Consider the following 21,660-nt stretch of genomic DNA (forward strand, 5'->3'; position numbering starts at 1 on the left):
CCCTGGGAGGAAAAAAGCCCATCAATCTGGTGAGCAAAAGGGAGAAGAAGAAGTCGGTGAAGTCCATGGGTGGGGGAGGTTCCAAGTACATGCACTGAAGGGGATGGGAGAAGGGGATGGCAGACCTTAAGATACTTCTCTAAGTAGACTTACTATGCATGCCTACTCAGAAGCAAGCCACACAGATTTCAGGGGCACTTACTCCCAGGAAAGGAAAGGCTTACAGCCAATGGGTTTACTCAGAAGTAAGCATTCTTGTGCTCAGGGGGATCTCGGTGAAGCATTTGGGATAGTTAACAACTTTACCGTTCAAAGCCAGCTCTGCAGTGGAATGGGAAAGAGGCAGAAACCCTCACCCTCCCACCAATTTGTTGCCATGACATTGTTATTCAACAGTGCCCAGCAACACCCCCTAGCACACACCCACCCAAAGCGGGACAAAGCGCTAAAGGGGAAATACACAGGGGGGAAATGGCAATTTTAATCACAAGCACAGAAAATGCCGGGTTTTCCCCATTCTCGGATAACACAGAAAGAGGGAGGGGAAGTTGTGAGATGGCAGCAGGAGAGCAGTGGCGTCATCTAAAGCTCCCATGAAAACCAGTGATTAAAGAAGAACGATCCTGCTAAAAAAACAAGGTGTGAAGAGAGCCGTAGTAGAGGATTGAAACCCCATCATGCTGCTGAAACTGTTGGGGATCTCTCTATTTTCAAAATAACTGTATTTAAAGAATCAAGGCTTAGCCAACAAGGGAACACTCAGACAATAGACTGGAACTTCCAAAGTCCATATTTAGTTTACAGTCTAGTTTAGTTTAATTCTCAGTTTAGTTACAGGCAGTGTGTGTGTGATCACAGCCAAGTTGCTTAATCTCCATAACGCATTTTCATTACTGTGGTATATGCTGACAACCGTTCATCTTGAGTCAGAGAATCAAGCCTCAGGAATTCACAGCATAAAAGGCAGCACATAAAAGTTGACTTCCGGATCCACAAGTATTTCACCTTCAATTCAGCCCAGTAATAGTACCTTTGACTCCAGCAATCTGGAGTTCAATCCAGAAATACAACCATCCTTTCAACAGAACTTACTTCCCACCCACTGTCCTTCCCTAAGGTTCTTACCACTAGAGCTGTAGCTCTAGAATTATGGCAGGGAGAGTTGGCTACTTAGGGCCATACACCTAGAGACTGGGTTATCCAGAACTGACAAGCCGACAACTAAAAAGCATAGGCATAAAATTATTTTTATTAATAATAAATATAAATAAATAAATAAATAAATAAATCCTGTAAGCTTACTTCTAAAAGTCATTTGTCTAGCCACTTGCTTTTTTATTTCAAACTTTTCTCCATTATATTGTAATCATGCAGGTAGATATGAGACCCATTTTATTCCTCAAAAGGTCCACCCATTTGAACAGAAAAGGCCATTTCTACACAACTTATCACCAGGCAACAACAAAAAATAATTCCTGACAGAAATATTTATTTGCATATAAGCATGCCAAGTCGATTTGGGCTGGCTTACTGATTGACTTGCTGACACAGTATATGACAGTCTAAAATACAACTGGAAAAAGGGTCACCAACAGGGTAACATTTACCATTGGAAAATCTAATCTGTCGTGCTTTTACTCACCGTCTGGTGACTTCTGTCACAGTAACGCAGTCCAAAGTAATCTATCTCCACAAGGTTTAAATGCCGGAATACGTAGCCTAGGACAACCGACCCTTTCGTTGACTTCTGTGGGAAAGAATGTACAGAGCCTATTCATACAAGTGTTCATTCTTTTGTCAGCTGCACAGTGGCATTCATGCATTCAGCTAGCTTTGTCTGCTAAAGGAGATTGTTTTATTAGAAATAGACTTACTGGTCGTTAACTAAAATTTCAATGACAAGGTGCGGGGGGACGGGGAAGAACCCCTCATGCTCCCTTTAGTCAGTTTGTAGAAATTGTTACGCAAATATACTTATGTGTTACTAACATTGATCTTTATATATTTATGCATCCAAGCATCCTACTGTGATCTGCAGTTCTTCTGCACCGTCCACTCTGATATTGTGCCCCCTATTTGCATAAACCCCCTTTAAAGCTTTGTCATTTCAGTTCAAGAAAGGAAGGGAGTGGGGGAGAGAAATGGACAGTAGCCCAATGCAAAATTTTGCTACAGTGTAAAAGAAATGCTTCCGATGGGTCACATATCAAGTCAACCACTGTGCTAGTGCAAAGCCACACACAATGACTACATGAACAAACTGCTGGCATATTACACGTGCACTCCTGGCTGATATTGCTGAGGCTAATGTTTATTATGCGAGTGCCAATGTGTCAATGGTCAACTGGAACATTTCCCCTTACCATTCTTGGGACAGTTATGCTGCTTTGGTTTTGCTTTTTAAGTTGTTCAGGATAACAGACAACTTAAACCACAATACAGAGGTGAGTAAGCATACTAAGCCTATGCACCAAAGTTGCAGTCCCCACAGCTACCCGTTATTCCTCCCAAAGATTCCCCCCAAACACAACTGTTGTTAATCCTCCTATCTGTTCTTCCCAACCAATCTTCATATTATATCCTTTCCAATGGTCTCCCCGTACCACTGAGCCACTTCTCCCAGACTACCAACACAATCCCCATTATTGTCCTCCCTGTAAATTCGGTCCTGTTTAACCTCAGAATCTGCACCAAATGGGTCTGAAGCACCCCAGTGGGTAACCAGGCTAATCCCAACAGGTAAACATCACCACAGAACATCACTACAGATAAGATTGTAACTTGAAACCATATTTATGGCTTTATTGCTGAAGATTCAGGAGAAATACAAAACAAAGAAAATAGCATGGTGGTTATATTAGCGTTAGATATTCTCTCTTCAATTACAGGGAAAGAGAATGCAACAAAACAGAAGATAAATCAAAAGAATTACAATTGCCAAAGCTGGTACTATGAACTTGGCCAATAAGATAACAGCTTGAGCTTCTAACATTGTTATGACTCCTCTTTCCAACTTACTCCTGTTTACTACTTGCCGTTAAAAGCTAAATGAAAAAATTCAACCTATGTGTTAACCCACCCGTGGCCTCCTCCTGCTTCTTACTTGAATACAAAATTTATGCTGAAGCATTACTAAGTTCCTCTAGGCATAGGAAGAGTAGAGGAAGGAGTTGGAGTGAACAGAAAACTCAAGACTTGGGAATAATTCCAGTTGTCACTTTTGAAGATGGGATTCCAAATTCTCTCCTCAGATATAACCTCCAAGTCTCAAGCTTAGGAAACACTCCAAGTCCCAAACGCAGAAATAACTCAGTGCCACTCTCAGAAATCATTCTAAATCCCAAACTCAGAAATCATTCTAAGTCCTAAAGTCTAAGAGTCTAAAAAGATCCATAGTTACCCAAGTCCATGGGTCTGGTGGCATGGCAGAAAGAGATTAAATCTCCCAGATTAAATCAGCCATCTTTACTCTTTGTTAACCCTTTTCAGTACCAGATTAACACTCCCATCCATTCTCCAGCAAGCCCACTGCTTTCTCTAGTCAAGGTCACCAGGAACCAAGCACCTTCAGTTCCCCGGATCAGGCAGCTGATACCTCCCTTTCTCATTCACCATAGCATTGAATGCAGAGAAGGTGAAAAATGAACTGTTGACTGGGAGGTGAGCAATATGATCAAGAACTGTCCAGTCCATAGGTTTCAGTGGGGAAATAGATAGTATCAAACTGGGTATTCTTATTAAGGGTGCACTCCTATGCATGTTTAGACAGAAAAAAATCCTACAACTCCTAGCATTTCCCAGCCAGCATGGATATCTAAAAATGCAAAGAACTGCAACCTTAATTACTTTTACTTTGATAGTAATAGTGAGTTGTTAAAAAATGTATGTTAGCTAATGCCCCTGATAAATGGAAAAAGCAGAACACTTATCCTGGATCTGCAGTTGAACTATCAATGCTGCAACACATTCTACCCCCTTTACCCCATTATCTTGAAGGGCAAGCTTTTAAAAATCCAGAGCATGGAGACAAATATGAGGAAAGGGAAGCTCCTGGGTTCAGTATGCCAAGAACAAGGAAGGAGACAAGACAGGTCTAGAATAAATATGTATGTAGAATAGTACGGTCTGGTTGTAGAAGCTGTACTACATTTAAAACTAATCTCAATGCAGAAAGAAATTTCCAGCAAATCATCTTAATGGCAGTTTTCAAAAACCTCAAGGCCAACAGCCAATAAATCCAATAAATCTTAATAACTGGTCTTTAATTACTTCCAATAATTATCTGGGCCAAATTAAAATATGTAATGAGTAAGGAAGTGGCATTAAAAACAAATCTAATTTATAAATAGGTTTATGCAATCATTTTCAGCTCTAAGCTAAAACATACAACAATATTTTGCAACAAGAAAATATTTCACAGAAAACTGAACTGATTGGACTTTTTATGTGGAACTATATTTGCAGCTGGATGCAATTAGTGCTGGCTCCAGGCCCTTGGACAAGACACCCTCAATGTACCCCTCCCTCAGTGAATCTACCATCTCACCGCCATTGTCACCAGATGCCATTGCTCCTCCTCTTTCTCATCACTGCAACCACTTGCTTGCTTGACGGGCAGAGAGCCAGTGAACAAGGAGGCAGTGGCATCTACTGGTCCTTCTTCCCACCATCACCATTGTCTGGGTCAGATGAGAGGCAGGTGAACAAGCGGACTGCAAGGGTGAAAAGGAGAAGTACATCCAGGGGGGTGCTATCAATGGGCCCCTGCTGAGGTGTGGGCCCTCTGCAGGTGCCCCACCATGCCTACCCTTGATGCTGGCTCTGGATGCAATCATGTCAAGGAAATACCATTTCTCGGAAAGGCCACAGTCCTGTAACATATGTGCAAGTAACTCACCAGTGTTCACACATCTGTAAATTGTAACAGTACAACAATTACAGCCTAAACTGTAATAAGGCATCCTTCCCTAGCCTGTGTGTTAGAATACAACTCCCATCATCACTAGCCAGCATAGCCAATGGATGAGGATAATGAGAGTTCTAGTTCAACATGCCTGGAGGGCACCAGGTTGGGAAAGCTTGTTATAAGGCAGGGGTGGAGAGAAGGTAGATCTCCAGATGTTTTGGACTTCAATTCTCAGAAGCTCCTGCCAGTATGGCAAACAGTGAGGAATATTGGGAGTCTAGGTTCAAAACATCTAGAGATCTACTTTCTGCCCACCCTTGTTGTAAGGGATTTTTTCCCTCAGCTTTCACTATTTGCGTTGCAATCCCCCCCACCCCCCACAAAAAGTTTACTTTGGGCAAGTCCATTATTGTTATCTCTACCAAGCTGACATTGTGGGCCAGGAGATGAAAGGGCCCAGCTACTGGACAAAACCCATCAGTGTTCTCTGCCTAATAGAGGCCACAGACTTTCAGTTCATCATGGGCTGTTGTGCCTGCTCCCAGAAGTTACAACACCTATGCTTATTATGCAGTATTTTGACCATGTAGTCTCTGGAACCTAGGTTACGCTTCTTAAGGGAGGTCAGGGTTGCAAGATCCCACAATGCTGCACATTGTTACTGATTTGCAGATTGTTTCTGTATACCAGGGCCGCATCTACATGGGGCTTTTACTCCAGTTCTACTCCACCCCACAAGTCGATATTGTCAGATAATGCACACTGCTCTCCATAGCTAGCCAGGTGTTTCTTGCCCTAAATCCGGGTTTTTTAAAACTCATTTTGGGTTGCATTTTCCTGTCACAGCAGCTTCAGTGCTGTTCGGGAGTCCGTGTGACTTTGGCACGGGCTGGTAGAAGCAGCACTAATTTGTGGAAGGAGACGTTGTATGGGGCAGGGGAATGGGAGAGCAGAGGGGTAAACATGTCTACCTGGAAGTAACTCATTGCCTTCAGTTCCACTTTGCTGAGTACAGGAGCAGTCCTGCTGCTATGAAACTGGGCAGCTACGAAAGGGTCAGTGCCTCTCATTTTAAATAGTCACTGAGCTTGGGAGTAGAGATGGGAGCAGCCCTGCTGTTCTGAAACTATGCAGCTATGAAGGAGCACAGCTAAGAAATGGTAGACACCTGTTGATTCAAAGCTATGCAGCTAAGAAAGGTGGATGCCAGGGTGGATGTGTTTCATGAACATCTACTCAGAAGCACTTCATTGAGCCCATATTTGTGGGGTGGGGGGAGTCTGTGGATTGGGCAGTTAATATACATTAAAGACAATGTGCTCTTCCTCCTTGCCAGCTCCACACCCTCTGCTGTCAGCACCTCTTGCACGGCCGCTCATTCTGCTCAGTCTCCAAGCAGCGGCAGCGGCTGCCTGCTTGCCTGCCCGCCTCATAAATGTGTATGTGGGATGCATGGTGTTTGTCATGAACGCCTACTTGTAAACAAGTCCTCCACTGCACTTCATTGAACATGCAAGAGAGGGGGAGCAAGCCTCTGCTCATTGGCTGCCCCACACCTATGTAATTGATGATGTTCATTTCTACTTGTGGTGGGACTCGCCCACCCCACCCCAACTAATGTGGCTTCCGTTCCTGTATACACTGCAAAAGCGGAGGAATACAGCACTGCATGTACCATGGAAAGAGCTTATTAGATTATGTGAAAATGCGGATTTTGCCCAAATCACTTCACAAAGCATTTCCATTTAGATTGTCCCCCGGTTATTAGTCCATGTAGCCTAGCATTTGCAGGGACTCAGGCAGAGGTCTTTTCAGTGATCTAATACCTGATATTTTTTAACTGGACATGCCAGGGATTGAATCCAAGACCTACTGCAGGCAATGCATGTATTGTTCCACTCAGCCGTTACGCCCCTCCCTTACAATGATTGAAAAACATCTTCTAATGTATCTTGTAAAACTGCTCAACTACAAACAAGAGTAAAAAGAGATGGTGAATGTTTATTTTATTCTGCAATAGCGGGAGAAATATTGTAGTTTAATATTGCTTAGGAGGTAGGTGCTTTCAGTTGAATATCTAACACTAAGAAGGTAAAATACTTTCAAAACTCCTGTAGCAAGGGCCAAAACTGCTGAATAGGAATACAGTGTATCATTACCATATAGAAGCTTTTCATACAGGAGCCATGCTAGCACGATATATTTAAAATATCTGCAGTGATGCCCAGCAGTTCCCATTTCATTTGAAATAACATAGTGAAATTCATGCATTACTGACATGATATCATGTCCTTTAATGTTAAGCTAGTGCGAAAGCTAGTCAAGCAGCCTACAGAATCATGTATTTGACATACTAAGCTCTTCAAAAACAGGAGGGGGGGGGAGAGAGAGAGAGAGAGAGAGAGAGGCACAATAAGCCAGTAGCACTTTCTGCCTAGTGATAAACTGTTGCGGTTTGCATTATTAATCACTGAGCAGGGCACATGACCCAATGAGGTAAAGTAATGCACCTCTGTAGTTACAGTACACCTTGCCATGAATAATACATAACTCTAAGCACACCTATTTTTAATAAAGCTAGAAGAACCATTTTATAATGTGTTGGAAAATTACTCTCTGTGACCAAAAAAAAGGGAGAAAACCAGTATAACAGACTGAATACAAAAGTCCATCTGAGGGAGCCAGAAAGACAGAGGGGAGAGGGAGCAAGCAAGCAATCTAGACTGGGTATATTTCTAAAGTTATATAGTCTGCTTCATACTAAGGTGAAACTTGCTAGAGGCTTGCATTCTTAGAGAGAACAAGTTTATTTGAAATACCATCAGTAATGCTTTCAAGAGCGAACAAAGAATTGTTCGAAATGAGTCATAAGGCCATGCTTTATAGATCAACAGCAGTACTATAAACCAGAAAGGCAGGTTTCTACCAGCTTCATAAAATGACAGCTAGAACCTTCAGAGAAGACCTAGTTTTCTTTTGATAGAAATAAAACTGAGTCATTAAAATATGGTAACACACTTAAAATCTTTTTTAAAAGAAAAAGCTTTAAACCCCCTAAAGTGAGCCTGACAAGTCAAGGTTAAATGTTTATGCTACTAAAAACATAAATATGACAAACATTAGAAATATAAAAGTGTCAAATCTGTTTCCTAGCAGAGGCTCAATAACTTTAACAGAAGCAAGGCAGCCAGAAATTCAACAACTGTAACTTGTTTCTGGCATGGAGATCCACTGGAAGGGAAAGCTGCACCTGCCAAATTTCTGGCTGCCAAGCATTAAAGGTAAAGAGGCTTTGTAAGGGAAAATATGGAAAGCCTACTGGATAATGAAATCTCAACCATTTTCATGAACTGCACTTCCTTAGTTATTTATCTTCTAAAGTCACTCATTGATGGAAATATTTGAGCAGAACCTACAAAAGCCCTCCGCTGGGCTGATGTAACCCGCCCCAACTTAGGCACCAGAGCACCATAACGCCCCACAAACACTCAGAAACCAGATACTATACGGTCCACAACTCATGGAACTTCTAGCAATACCTCCCCACTCCCAGTCAAGCACCAGCATTAATTGCATAGTAACTGCAGTGTTCTGTTTGCAAGTATGCCTAGAGGTTGCCAGGACTCACCTGCCTGCGCTGGTGTGTTGCATCAGTGCAGAACAGAATTTTTCTGGCTTGTACATTAAACTGTAAGGCTCAAAGCATACGGCTTAACTCTTTAGTCCTCGTCCCCCAACACGAATTAAGCCTCGGTATATATAACTACCTTCGTTCACATACCTTCCTTGTTACACTTCTTCAATGCCCTTTCTTCTCTTTTTGTTGTCTCCCCCACTGTCAACATTTAGACTTAAAACTCTTCAGGGCAGCAATGTCTCTTTTTTGTTTATGTTATTCTGTAAAGTGCCATGTACAGGGACTATTGAATAATAAACCAAACCAAACCTTGCCCAAACTAGCTCCTTTTTTGGAAGTCCAGATCATATCAGACATTGTGTGGCGAGCTGCTGTTGTCAGATATCTGCATTTTAATACACAGATTTGAGCCTCTGCATAGGAAATAACTGACTCAAATATTACAGATCTGCAGAATGCACAGAGAGCCCTGACTATCATGGAACTTAATGCACTATTTCTTTTGGCATATAAAAGAAGCCTGATCTGAGAGGCTGATAACTAGGCTAGACCACAATTTGCAGAATACATGTTCAAGCAAAGAGCTTTAATTTAATAATGGCTAATATTGCAAATATTTACCATGATAAAGAGCTAAGAGCTTAATTAGCTGGATACATGTTCAAACAGCGAATATAAAACTAATAGACATTAATATGTGTAGATGTTAATGAAGGAAGTCACAATACAAATATGTATTTGATCTAAAATACATCCATAATTACAATCCGCTTACTGTGATAAATATAAAGATTCAACTCAAATTTCCCATGTCTAATCTATTATCCACTTGGAGTTAAATCTTATTTTGCTAGAAGGGCTGTTTCTACTTTCAAAAGGGTACCTAGTTGTACTCAGCTGGGGTAGAGGATGGAAGAAAAGAATCTGGCAGGACAGACTGTGGCCGTGTCCGGATGTCATGATAGCCCATGGTGGGCTTATAAACTACTCACAGTAGCTTATTTGTGAATTAGTCCATGATCCCCCACCACAAGAACAGGCTAATAAGCTACTCTGTGTAACCTGACTCACACACAAACCCCGCCCCCTGTCCTGCGGCAGTCCTCCTGCCTGAGCCATGATGCTGTTTCACATCTACAGCGCTGGATGTTTGACTGGCACCCAATCCACCAGTCAAACCTAACGTGATCACTCTCCCAGGAGAGGAGATCCCAAGTGCACCAAAAAGGAGTTTGTAGCTTTAAAGGTAGAAATCCGAAGTTTTCCGCCAGCCAAATCCCACATGATCACCCACTCAGCAGCAGAGATCCCTAGTGCACTAAAAAGGGCTTTAAAGTCTGGGGGTTTGCAGGATTGGGGGGGGGGCATTCTCACTTGATCGCTAAAGCACTTTAGCGATCTGTAGCCCTCAGCCTATTTTTGCCCCAGAGTCAGTAGTGAAACAGAGGCTAGGCTGAGGGCTATAAATCACTAAAGTGCTTTAGAAATCAAGTGAAAATGTGCCCCCCCCCCCGAATACAGGCTGTGTGAAATGTTCTCCTGATCCTGCAACCCCCGCCCCCCACTTTTATTGCCACAAACTGTTGTTGTTGTTGTTGTTTTGCACACTTGGGATCTTTGCTCCTGGGTGAGTGATCACACTGAATTTGGCTGGCGGATCAAGTGCTTCCTCAATGGGGGAAGCTGTGTGTAAAGTTTTCTCCCGATCCTGCAAACCCCCAGGCTTTAAAGCCACAAACCCCTTTTTGATGCACTTGGGAGCTCCTAACAACAAGCCTGTATCAGGGAGGGGGGCATTTTTGCTTCATTGCTAAAGTGCTTTAGTGATCTATAGCCCTCAGCCCAACCTCTATTGCAGCAATGAGTAGAGCGGCAGCAGTTTTGACCCCTACCACACAGCTCTCTAACCAGCCAAAATAACCCATGTTGACTGCCAGATGACACAATAACTGACTGTGAGTAAAATAAACCCTACTGCAGCCCATGGGTTATTGGCATGGGTTATGTTGATCAATTAAGCCACCATGGCTTAAAAAAAATCCCGACAGATGACACAATAACCCATGATGGGTTAAATAAGCCATTATGAGTTAATTAACCCATCTTGTGTTATCGTGTCGTCCGAACCCAGTCTGTGACTGACATGGATATGCCTTCTGCACCAGCTGCACTCCTTCTCCAAGCATGTCCTGGCTCCTTCATTGACTTTAGACAATGGTATTGGCTTGGGACGGGAACCTCTTTCGTCAGAGCTCTCCGCAGATATATAAGCAAGGGACGTCTCTCACCAGAATTCAGAATGCTTCTTCTCCTATACCTAGCCGTTAGCCTAATACTATGGCTGTGGCAATGGACAATTATTGGCTGATGGCTAACAGAGCTAGGAAGGATTTTTTCTGGGATCTGTCATTGGCTTTGTGGTTCTAGCTTCAGTTTTTGTCTGTTGTTATGTGTTTTGGCCTTTCATATAAGTGATTCTCTGGTGATCTCAAGACCAATATATTTTATAATTCGGTTTTGTGTGGATTAAATTTCATTTTTCTTTGGGCAGGAATATATAAATTAAATAAATAAATGCTCTAGACAGCAGCCAGCAGGCTGAATCAGCCTCTCCTTTGCCATCATTCTGTTCCCAGTTGAAACCCAGTGGCCTGGGTGGGCATCACCATGTACCACTGCATAATTTTAAAGTTGCTACCTATTTGTATCCCAGTTATGTATGTGTCTATCTTCCCTTTTAAGCACAAGTCTGGTTGTTTAAGAAATCAACTCCTGTAATCAAAACATACCTGAATGCCTGTGTTCTAAGATGTACAATAACTAGAACTCCTGAAGGCGTAAAGGAACAGAATTCTATCCTATAATTTCTGAACCACAGGAAATTGTTTTGTTTATGTAAGGAAACATGACAAAGGCCAAGACAGTGCATGCAACCTTCTATCTTTTTGGAAAACTATGTGAAAATATGTGTTCTGTAGAGATGCCCTCATCATATTTCAGGCACACTACCTTGAGCTGAAAGTTTCATGAACCCCCCCCCAACTGTTTTGCAACCACAGCAACCTGTTTGTTTGGCCCTGGTGGCAACCATGATCACACCCCCTGCTGTTGCTGCTGTGTTCCATTTCTTTAATCTTTCCTAGTTTCTTCCTATACAGGAGACCCCAGAGTGAGGGTGGGATAGGGATGTCCGAGAATTCTGCCACGGACTCCAATTCCACCATGGATTCCAGGGAATTCGGTCTCTGGAGTCTGTAGCGGAATGATCCCACTCACCTCCGCCTCCCACCGGACTATCATGGAACTGAATCCTCCTCGCCGGCGGCTCCGTTCCACAAGCAATATGGCCGCCATTGCCATCCATATCGCTGCTGAGCAGAAACAGAAAGCGATCCAGACGCAAATGGCATCCGCTATGCCCTTTGCATCCCTGTTTTTCCTCGCGATAGGCTATGCAACTGTATTTACATAGGTATTTATGTAGCCTATCGCATGAAAAAACAGGGACGCAAATGGTGTAGTGGACACCATTTGTGTCCCTGTTTTTCACATGATAGGCTACGTAAATATCTACGTAAATACAGACACGTAGCCTATCACGAGAAGAAACAGGGATGCAAACGGCGTAACGGATGCCATTTGTGTCCAGATCGCTTCCTGTTTCTGCTCATCAGCGATACGGCACGGCAATGGCAGCTGTATCACTTGCAGAACGGAGCTGGCCAGTGGCTCTGTGGACTCACCGCAGAGTGGAGCCGGCCAGCAAGGATTCCGGGGGGGGAGGAACGGATCGCCTCCCCCCCAGCGGACCCCCCTGCGGACTCAAGGTAAGGGGATTCATACATCCCTAGGGTGGGAAGCATTACTTCCTGTTCCTGTCACAGAGCCTCAGAATGGGGGCAGGAACAGGAAGTACACAGCATAATTGGTGGCTTTTGTGTCAGTCATTAATCCACATCACCCCAACCTAGAACAAGGTGTAAAAAAAACAAGTGTGCACATCTGTGCATTGCGAGAGAGAGAGAGAGAGAGAGATGAGGGGCCAAATGTTAAAACATGCCAGGTACTGCCAGGGGTGTGCCGGACAGAGAGTCCATTAACAAAGCAAAGCTCCAGTCCTCTGTTCTCCCTCAGAGAGAAGCAAGCAAAGCACTATGTATTTGGACAAATACATACACAAAGGTCTCCTTCACACTGAGCTTTTATCTGCAATTGAGATTGCTCCTTCAAGGAAGTTCGGGGGCTCTTTATATGACACTGTGATCATTCAAGGTGTCTCCTGCACTAAATGCCCTTTGTTCCCTTTTTAAATAGATAGCAGATAATGAGCTATCAAATTACCCCGTGGTGTTCTGTTCTGTTTCAGTTTCCTCCATGAAAAGAGTAAAAGCTGCAAGAAGAGCAGCAAGATCAATGAAAGATAATTGAAGACTCCGATACAGGGAGAAGGAGCTGGGAATGGGTGGGGGGAAAGGAAGCATGTGAAAAAGGAGTCGTTATTATCTTGCATTTAAAACAGAAGCAGAAAGCCCTGTTTTAAATGCAAGATTTTAGGCTGGTGTAGAGATGCCCAAAATGGAGCTGGGTGTTAAAAGCCTCTAGCTCTGGAAACAGAAATGATGCCTCACTCCTCCATCATCTTCCCTTTCCGGCAAAGGGCTAAGCACCCATCTCCTGAAGTGCTCAGCCTATGAAAAAACACATCCTTGAACACCTTTTGATTGGATACTTGCTTTCCCCCCTGTCAATCATATCATTCCCGGAACACCATTTAAAAATGGGAAAGCATTTGTATTCTCCCTTTGTCTCTGTTTGCATTGAGGACCTCTGCTTGCTCCCCTAGATGACACAACCCAGGTCTCCTGACACAAGTAAGGATGCTTGGCACTATGTAAGTTGCTGGAATAAACCTGAGAATTATATCAGAGTAAGAATTAGCTCAAAATTACTATTTTAATGCAGTTTCCAATTTCTCTTACTGCTTTATCATTTAATACATATCTTGCATTAGAAGCCTAGAGTTGATTAAGTTTACTTGCAAATGGACTTGCTCACAGGTGGGCTGCTTGGGTCTAAGCTAGTTCATTAATTGAAGGGAGCTTGCTTCCTTCTTTAAACTATTTTTATGCTGCTCCTCATCAAAAAAGGCTCCCAGGGTGGCTTACATATAATCAATTCAACAAGACAGTCCCTGCCCACAGGCTTACAATGTAAAAAGACACAACACACATAGGAAAAAGAATGGGGCGGGAAGGAGGAGAATTAATTATTTCAGCATGGCTAGTAGAATGACCCTGCTCTCCCTCTAATCTCCCTCAGTTCAGCCTCCTGAAATGGCTGCTGGTGGTAACAACTGATGGAGGAGTCTTCATGAGGGAAGCCTTGCAGCATGGCTTACTCCGGTCTGTCCCTTCCTCCTCAAAGATCCGTTAAGTCTGCATTCCCACATGTTCCGTGTGGGGTTGCAGCTCTACCCATAACAAAATGAGATGAAGGCATCACCCAGCCTGCCCTACCTCTCAAGGAAGGTGGGAGCATGTCCCTTCATCAGGGCCCACCTGAAGCACAGGGGAGGGGGGAGAATGCTGCTGGACCTGGATGGATGTCATTAAAGGAGCAAAGGGTGGGCGGAGGAGAGTACTACAACAGAAAACCCCATACCTGCTCCTGTTTGAAGACACACATTTACAGAGCCTGTCTCTCCATTTCCCTTTGTAATGGTTATCCATTCTCTTATGACATTTAAAAAATGTCAGTAACCAGTCTACTACTTAAATATTTTTTCTGCGACTCTTCTAGGACTTTGCTCTGTTCATTTTTCATTATCAAGCAAATACCAAGAGATTTCTTGTTTGCTTTCAATAATCCTTTCTTTTAGAAATGCTAAATAAAAAATGTTCCAACAATGGTAGTAATTTTCTTCCTAGAAGAATTCAATCTTATAATAAAAGTAATTTATATATTCAGATCTGAGAAATATGTAGTCTTCCATTCTACTGTATCATAATAGCTGAATAGAAAAGGTTCACAAAGAAAGGCTGAAAGGGGCATTTCAAACCACCTACTTCAAAAAAAACACATTTTAAAAAATAGCAAATAATACATGCTGGACATATGATCATCTTAATGCAACACAGTGTCACATCACATGCCTATTTACACAGTAAAAAAGTATATACATGTACTGTTTTATCCCAAGCAACAATGAAAATACCACCAAATCTCTGTGTATTAAAAATGAGTAATAATAACTCTCTAGGTCATGGGAGGGGGAACCTCCAGGCCAGCCCAGGAGGAAGGGGTTCCATCTGGCCCAGCAGCTTCTTGCCCTGGCTCCACCCCTTCTACCACAGAGGAGAAAGCTCTTATTACCAATCAGCAGCTGATCAGAGATAAGTGCTTTTCCCTGCTTAGCACTGAAAAAAGCTCCCTTTCTCAGTGCTTATCAGTGGAAAACACTTATCTCCAATTAGCTGCTGATTGGAGATAAGAGCCAAGCCCTGCTTACTTCTAAGTAGACATGATGCTCATGCTTACTTCTGAATAGAAATGCTTCCTACTATAATTGATAAGAACTGAGTTTTGAGGGGGGATTGGAGTTTTCAGCCCTGTCCACTTTTGTCTGTGGTCTCACCTGCCACTGGAATACAGCTCCCAAAAGCTTCTCCTAAATGGAAAATGGCCCTCAGGCCAGAAAAGGTTCCCCACCCCTGCTCTAAACCATGAGCAATTCTATGCCTTTTCCATATGCAAAATATTATTTGTTGTTGTTGTTCAGTCGTGTCCGACTCTTCATGACCCCATGGACCATAGCACGCCAAGCCTTCCTGTCCTCCGCTCTCTCCCGGAGTGTGCTCAAGTTCATACTCATTGCATCGGTGATGCTATCTAGCCATCTCATCCTCTGCCGTCCCCTTCTCCTTTTGCCTTCAGTCTTTCCCAGCATCAGGGTCTTTTCCAGAGAGTTTTCTCTTCGCATTAGGTGGCCAAAATATTGGAGCTTCAGCTTCAGTATCTGTCCTTCCAATGAGAACTCAGGGTTGATTTCCTTTAGGATGGACTGATTTGACCTCCTTGCAGTCCAGGGGACTCGTAAGAGTCTTCTCCAGCACCACAGTTCGAAAGCATTGATTCTTCGGCGCTCAGCCTTCCTTATAGTCCAGCTCTTGCAGCCATACATTACTACTGGGAAAACCATAGCTTTGATTAGACGGACCTTTGTCAGCAAGGTGATGTCTCTGCTTCTGACTATGCTGTCTAGGTTGGCCATAGCTTTCCTCCCAAGGAGCAAGCGTCTTTTAATGTCATGGCTACAGTCACCATCTGCGGTGATCTTGGAGCCCAAGAAAATAAAATCTGTCACAGCTTCCATTTATTCCCCTTCTATATGCCAGGAAGTAATGGCGCCAGATGCCATGATCTTAGTTTTTTTAATGTTGAGTTTCAAACCAGCTTTTGCACTCTCCTCTTTCACCCTCAACAAGAGGCTCTTTAGATCCTCTTCGCTTTCTGCCATTAGGGTGGTATCGTCTGCATATCGGAGGTTGTTGATAATTCTCCCGGCAATCTTAATATAAATATTAAGATTGCCGGCAAAATATTAACTGAACTGCAAAAGAGTTGGCAGATTGCAGCAACAATCCAAAAATACTTTTTGTGTACCAAAGGGTTCATTCACACTCAGTGGAATTATTATTACTACTATTCCTATTTCCTCTTTGCATATTATAAACTACTTCTGTAAGTCTCCTCATTTTCAAAAACAGCCATGGAGGACTGTTGTTTAAAAAACAGAAGTCAAAAACCTGCTTGGTCATACTGAACTAGTTGCGTAATTCTGTGGTTCCAGACCTCAAATTGGGTAGCTTTCTAAATGTTTCTACTTTGACATGACAACTTGTCTCATACCCATTTTGAAAACCAAAGGACTTTTAATTAATCAGCCAGGACCTCAGTTCACTTAGACCTTTGAATGGTTAACCTCTTGTGGCCATATTCAAGACTTCTTTATGCACAGTGCTAATGAAAAATGCATTACCCTCCAACATTCAGACCAACATACTCTTGGGGTTAATTAGTAAAATGCTCTAGGCAAATCTACTCTTTCTTAATGTGGATTAGAGTTTGTTGTATTCCATAACCGTTTAGTTATTTGAAAATATTTTTTTCATTGAAAAGATACAGTAAAAAGAGTTCTAAAAATATTTTTAAATGCACATAGCAGTGAAATGCTGCCATTATTTCAGTAGGTGCAATGGCTAATTAATACCAAGAGGCCAAAATACCAGCTGATGGTAGAAGAAAACAAACCAACATTGGGAGCCAATCCATGTCTACTTCTAATTCAAAACGTGATTAGAGGCTTATTTTGTAGTAGGGTGTCCTTGAAAACGCTGTATGCCTGAAGTATTTTACTTGAAATAAGTTCCAAATGCCACTGACTCAGCACCTTGCTTTATGCACAGTGCAAAGCATTTGGGAATTGTTTTACACAGAACAATGATGTTGGAAATAGCACTATTGAAAACAAAGTTAGTCCCAAACTATAATTTGGTGCTGAAGTGGGGAAGGAGGCAGCAGTATTTTTCCTGCTGTGCGACTGCACTACTTTGCCATGGGAAATGCTAAGAAACTTTACTGCGACCTTTACTGATAAACTCTTATTTCAACTGAAGCTGTTTAAAAATTTGTCTCTAAGTAGGAATGCTCATTATAACATGATTTGAGAACCCCCTAAAATAAAGTTATCCTTGCAGGCAGAAACTTTGAGGCTGTTCACACAGCACGCAAACCCACACTCAGTGGTTGAGTGTGGGTTGTTTTGAACCATAGGTTGTCTGAACGCGGACAGGGTGGCTTGTTAACTATGCAGGGTGACTTGTTAACCACCCTGAACAATCCAACAACAAACTATGGGTTCTCAAGATGGCTTGTTTGAGAAAATAAGCCACACTGCATGGTTAACAAGGCACCCTGGCTGCATTCAGACAACACAATAATCCATGGTTCACCAAACAACCCACAGTTCAAAACAACCCACACTCAACCACTGACTGTGAGTTAGCATGTTGTGTGAACAGAGAGTGTGACTCTAATTCAGACAAACACAGAAACCCTGTATGCAGCATTTGGAAAAGTTAAAAAGCCCATTTTCCCCCACAGCAAACTCAGCCTCTGGAGTCTGCATTATAGTAACTTCATCCTTCTGCTGCCCATGTGCATCCTGCTCTACATAGCCACATCAGACACACATTTCTCAGTATTCTCCCTTAGTCTCCTGTTTCCTTTAATGTTTGAGGGTGCATCTTGAAAAAAGGAGTGTGAGCACTAAGGTCCATCCTCCTTCACTATCAGAGCTTTTCAATTTCTCTTTTATTAATGTTATTTCATTCCTTTTCTGTACCACCTTTTGCTAGCAGTCTCCAGAACTAGATTTCCTGTTCAAACAACAGGAAACAGAAACATGGAAGGAGCAATCCTATGTCCCCTAGACAATATCTGGGGAACATAGGATATTTTGGTTTCCTGGCTCCAAGCCAGGAAACCGTGCTCCCCTCCCCCTCGTAGTCGGGGCAGGGAGAACCACACCAGCTACCTCTCCGTGCTCAGAAAACAGAGCACAGAAATGGGGAAAACAGGATGTTTCTGGGGCGAGGAGGGGAGGAGACCAGGGCACTAGCCATACAACATATCCTGTGGCCGCCCCAGTCTCCTTTCCTCCTCCTTTCCAAAGCCTTTGCTAAATGGGCGAAAATGCCCATCTAGCGTAAATGCATCCATCTCCCACTGTGCACTAGATGCTCATAAGCCTCTGAGTTTGGAGGCTTACGAGTACCCAGAGCAGATCTGATAGGATCACGCCCTTAGGTACACATTTTTAAATATACCCCCCGCCCGCCAAATAAAGGGTGAAAATGCATATTTTTTCAAATGCATATTTTTTCAAAGTGCACATTTTTAGATAAATGCATTTTGAAAAAACCATGGCAAGCTCAGGAATATGTGAGCTTTACCCCCAAAATGCACTCACATTCAGAGGAGCACATGGTAAAAGTTCTGATGTAAAACAAACTAAAACAAAATTCCCTACACATTGCATAACACTTATTGGAAAAGCTATGGCTACATGAGTGCAATTACTCTGTTGGCATTTATTAATAAAAACAGACAAACCCTAGTCGTGCAAATCCAGGATGGGGTAGTATATTGCCACAGGAAAAAGGCAGATCATTTCAGGCAAGATGGGCCAAGAATATTGGCATGCATACAGCTAAAGTTAAGTGGCTTCAGAACAAGATAATAATGTAATATTGATGGGTTTTGATAGGATGAGGCAATAAAATGTATTTTATCTACTGTTCATAGGGGCTACAATTAATTTTATATAGGTTGAGAGCAGCCCTCCCCAACCTGGTACCCTCCAGACATTTTGGACTAGAATTCCCATCAGCCCTGACCACTGGCCGTGCTGGCTAGGGCTGATGGGAGGTGTAGTCCAAAACATCTGGGGAGAATCAGGTTGGAGAAGGATGGTTCAGAGTATGACAATCACTGCTAAGAGATACACCAAGTGGGGAGGAAAATATTCCACAGTTTGCCTAAACTGCTACTGATTTACAATATAGAACTGTTCTTTGCAGAATGCTGTAGCTAAAGGTGGACCCCACTCCTCCCTACCACCATGGATGCCTTTAAATGATCCAAGCTTCAGTCTTCAAGCCCTTTACAACAGAAGTGCTCTCCCATAGTATATGTAGTTAGGGCATCTGAGCATGTGCAGAGCATCTTACCTAAAATTCCAATAAGCAAAGCCAGCCCTCACACTTTAGGAAGAATACTGTAAAGTATAGCTTCCAGGCAGACCTGATCCCAAGAGGCTCTCATGCTAGAAATATTGCCTCAACCCCGTTTGGAATATTTATTGATTTATTTGATTAAACCCCACCTGTCTACCAAGAAAAATGGCACTCAAGGCAGCTTACAATCATAAATAAAACTTGATTAAAACAATACTAAAACAATGCATTAAAACACAGCAATAACACAATAATTAAAACACAGCAATAATAAAAACAGCATCCAACTCAGCAGACATGCTAACGGCCTTCCTGAATAAAGCGGTCTTTGCCTGCCAGCAGAAGGACAACAGAAAGGAAGCAAATGAAGAGATCTTGAATATGGAGAGTATTATGGCTGAAAAAATCCTCTGCCCTATCTTCTAATGGATTGAAGGTGGGGGTTATCTTCTACAAAGCTTTGCAAAATTCCTGGAGTTAACCAGTAGGACACACATTTACACACTCTTTTTCAGACCCAAACGCCTCTGCACGGTCTTATCACTAACCTTATGATAGTTCATTCTACTTCACATTACCACTGTCTCAGAACCAGCAACAGAAAAAAAGAGTAAGAGAGAAGAGATCCAGTGCAGCTCTCTCATTTGAAGCTCATTTTGCCAAGCTCACTGCCAACACCAAGCAACTAAAGCACAGACAGTAGTTACTAATGAAAATTATCAGTCTTGTTTAGGCATGAACACACATAGCCATACAGTGATGTAGTGTGGATTTGTATTTTGTTTCCCTTCAGAATAGAGACTATTCATATTTTGATTGCTACTGCATTTACAAAAAATAGACCCATTTCACTATACCACATGTGTGTGATTCTGGATATTGTTGTTTATTAAGTAGAAATCTTCTTAGCCTGGTCTTGGCATTCACTGGAAACCTCATGCGTTGGTGTCCTAAGCATGCATGACTACACAGTGCAAGAGATGTGCATACAGGCACCACCAAAGGGAAGCAAGGGGTAGCAAGCTTCCCCCCACCCCGCTCCAATTGCTGAACCTCCGTGGTTACTTGAAAAAAAGCGCACCATTATTTTCTCCTCCAGAAATCTAAAAGGTGGGGCAAAGCAACCCACCCCTCTCCCCAGAAATTCACTTTGCTCTTTCTGTGTCACCCTTAATATTTTTTCTAGTGCTGCTAATGGATGTGCTGTGAATCAATGGGCATGAATCACTTCTGTGCAATTTCTAGGTGAGTGCATATTTCTCAAAGTCATGCCCCATGAGAGGATGGGTATATGTTTCCTTGAATGTCAACCATGCTCCCTCCAGACACTTAGGGAGCAATCCTATGCATGTTTAGACAGAAAAAAGTCCTACAACTCCTAGCTGGCTGGGGAATGCTGGGAGCTGTAAGACGTCTTTCTGTCTAAACATGTATAGGATTGCCCCCTTAATCTCTAAACTAGGGTGATGTTGGGACTCTCAACATATGGAGTAACAATCTTTGAAGAAAACATGCATGTTTATATTAACCAATTAACCACGTTTCCCTCTCTGCCCTCCTTAGTGCTTCTTTGGATATATGCTTACCACACCAACGCCTGCACGTTTTCATATGTATGGTGCTTCCAATCATACTAGTGTGCATCCAAAGCATATATTCCACAGGGTTGCTTTTTGCTAGAGCATTACTGGAAATACACAGTCTATTCCACTCTCATAAACATAGGGCCTGGGGCTAGGCTTTCTCAAAGGCTGAGAAAGAGCAAATGTAAATTGCTGGGAACTACAACAGACAAATATTTGCAGCTTATTTGCCAAAATGAAGTTATGCAGCTTTTATCACAACAGAATATGTTAAAAGCAGTAACAATTTGAGGTTGCAAATTAAAATATAAAATATTATTTATATGCTTTCAAAAACCAACACAAGTATTTCATTCAGTTGTGACCTTACCAGCAACCTAGTTGGAGTAATTTTATTACACTACACCAAACCATCGTACAGATATGTCAGGACAAGTTATTGTCATGGCAATGCACAGACACACTAGTGAAGAAATAGCAGTACAACAGAGACCATACTTTCTGCCTCAGAGGTGGCTACTTTCTTCATACATTGCTATTATTAATGTTGACATAACATGTTCAGAGACCAAACTAAAATGAAGCCCACATCACATTTTATCCTTTGCTATTATGAAAATCCAGCAATGAAACATTTGTACCAGTGTATCTGCTTGTTTTGCCAACTCAGCAATTGGTATAACACAAGTTTAAAGGATATGGCAGATTGTATAGTTGAAGTGCGTATGACCAACTTTA

General features: G+C 42.5%; 1 protein-coding gene across 5 annotated transcripts in view; it reads right to left on the reverse strand.

The window, feature by feature from the left end:
- The window catches only part of EPB41L4A (erythrocyte membrane protein band 4.1 like 4A), a 161,572-nt gene that overhangs the window by 87,245 nt on the left and 52,667 nt on the right, over nucleotides 1-21,660 (reverse strand). For all 5 annotated transcript variants that reach the window (XM_084833867.1, XM_084833865.1, XM_084833866.1 and 2 more), the window contains exon 3: nucleotides 1,643-1,747. In XM_084833867.1, the coding sequence (XP_084689993.1) occupies nucleotides 1,643-1,747 (105 nt within the window). The remainder of the gene's footprint in view (nucleotides 1-1,642; nucleotides 1,748-21,660) is intronic.

The sequence above is a fragment of the Heloderma suspectum genome, chromosome 2 (genome assembly GCF_057233095.1).
Source record: "Heloderma suspectum isolate Gila_16-S chromosome 2, 16-S_ref, whole genome shotgun sequence".
NCBI classification, from domain to species: domain Eukaryota; kingdom Metazoa; phylum Chordata; class Lepidosauria; order Squamata; family Helodermatidae; genus Heloderma; species Heloderma suspectum.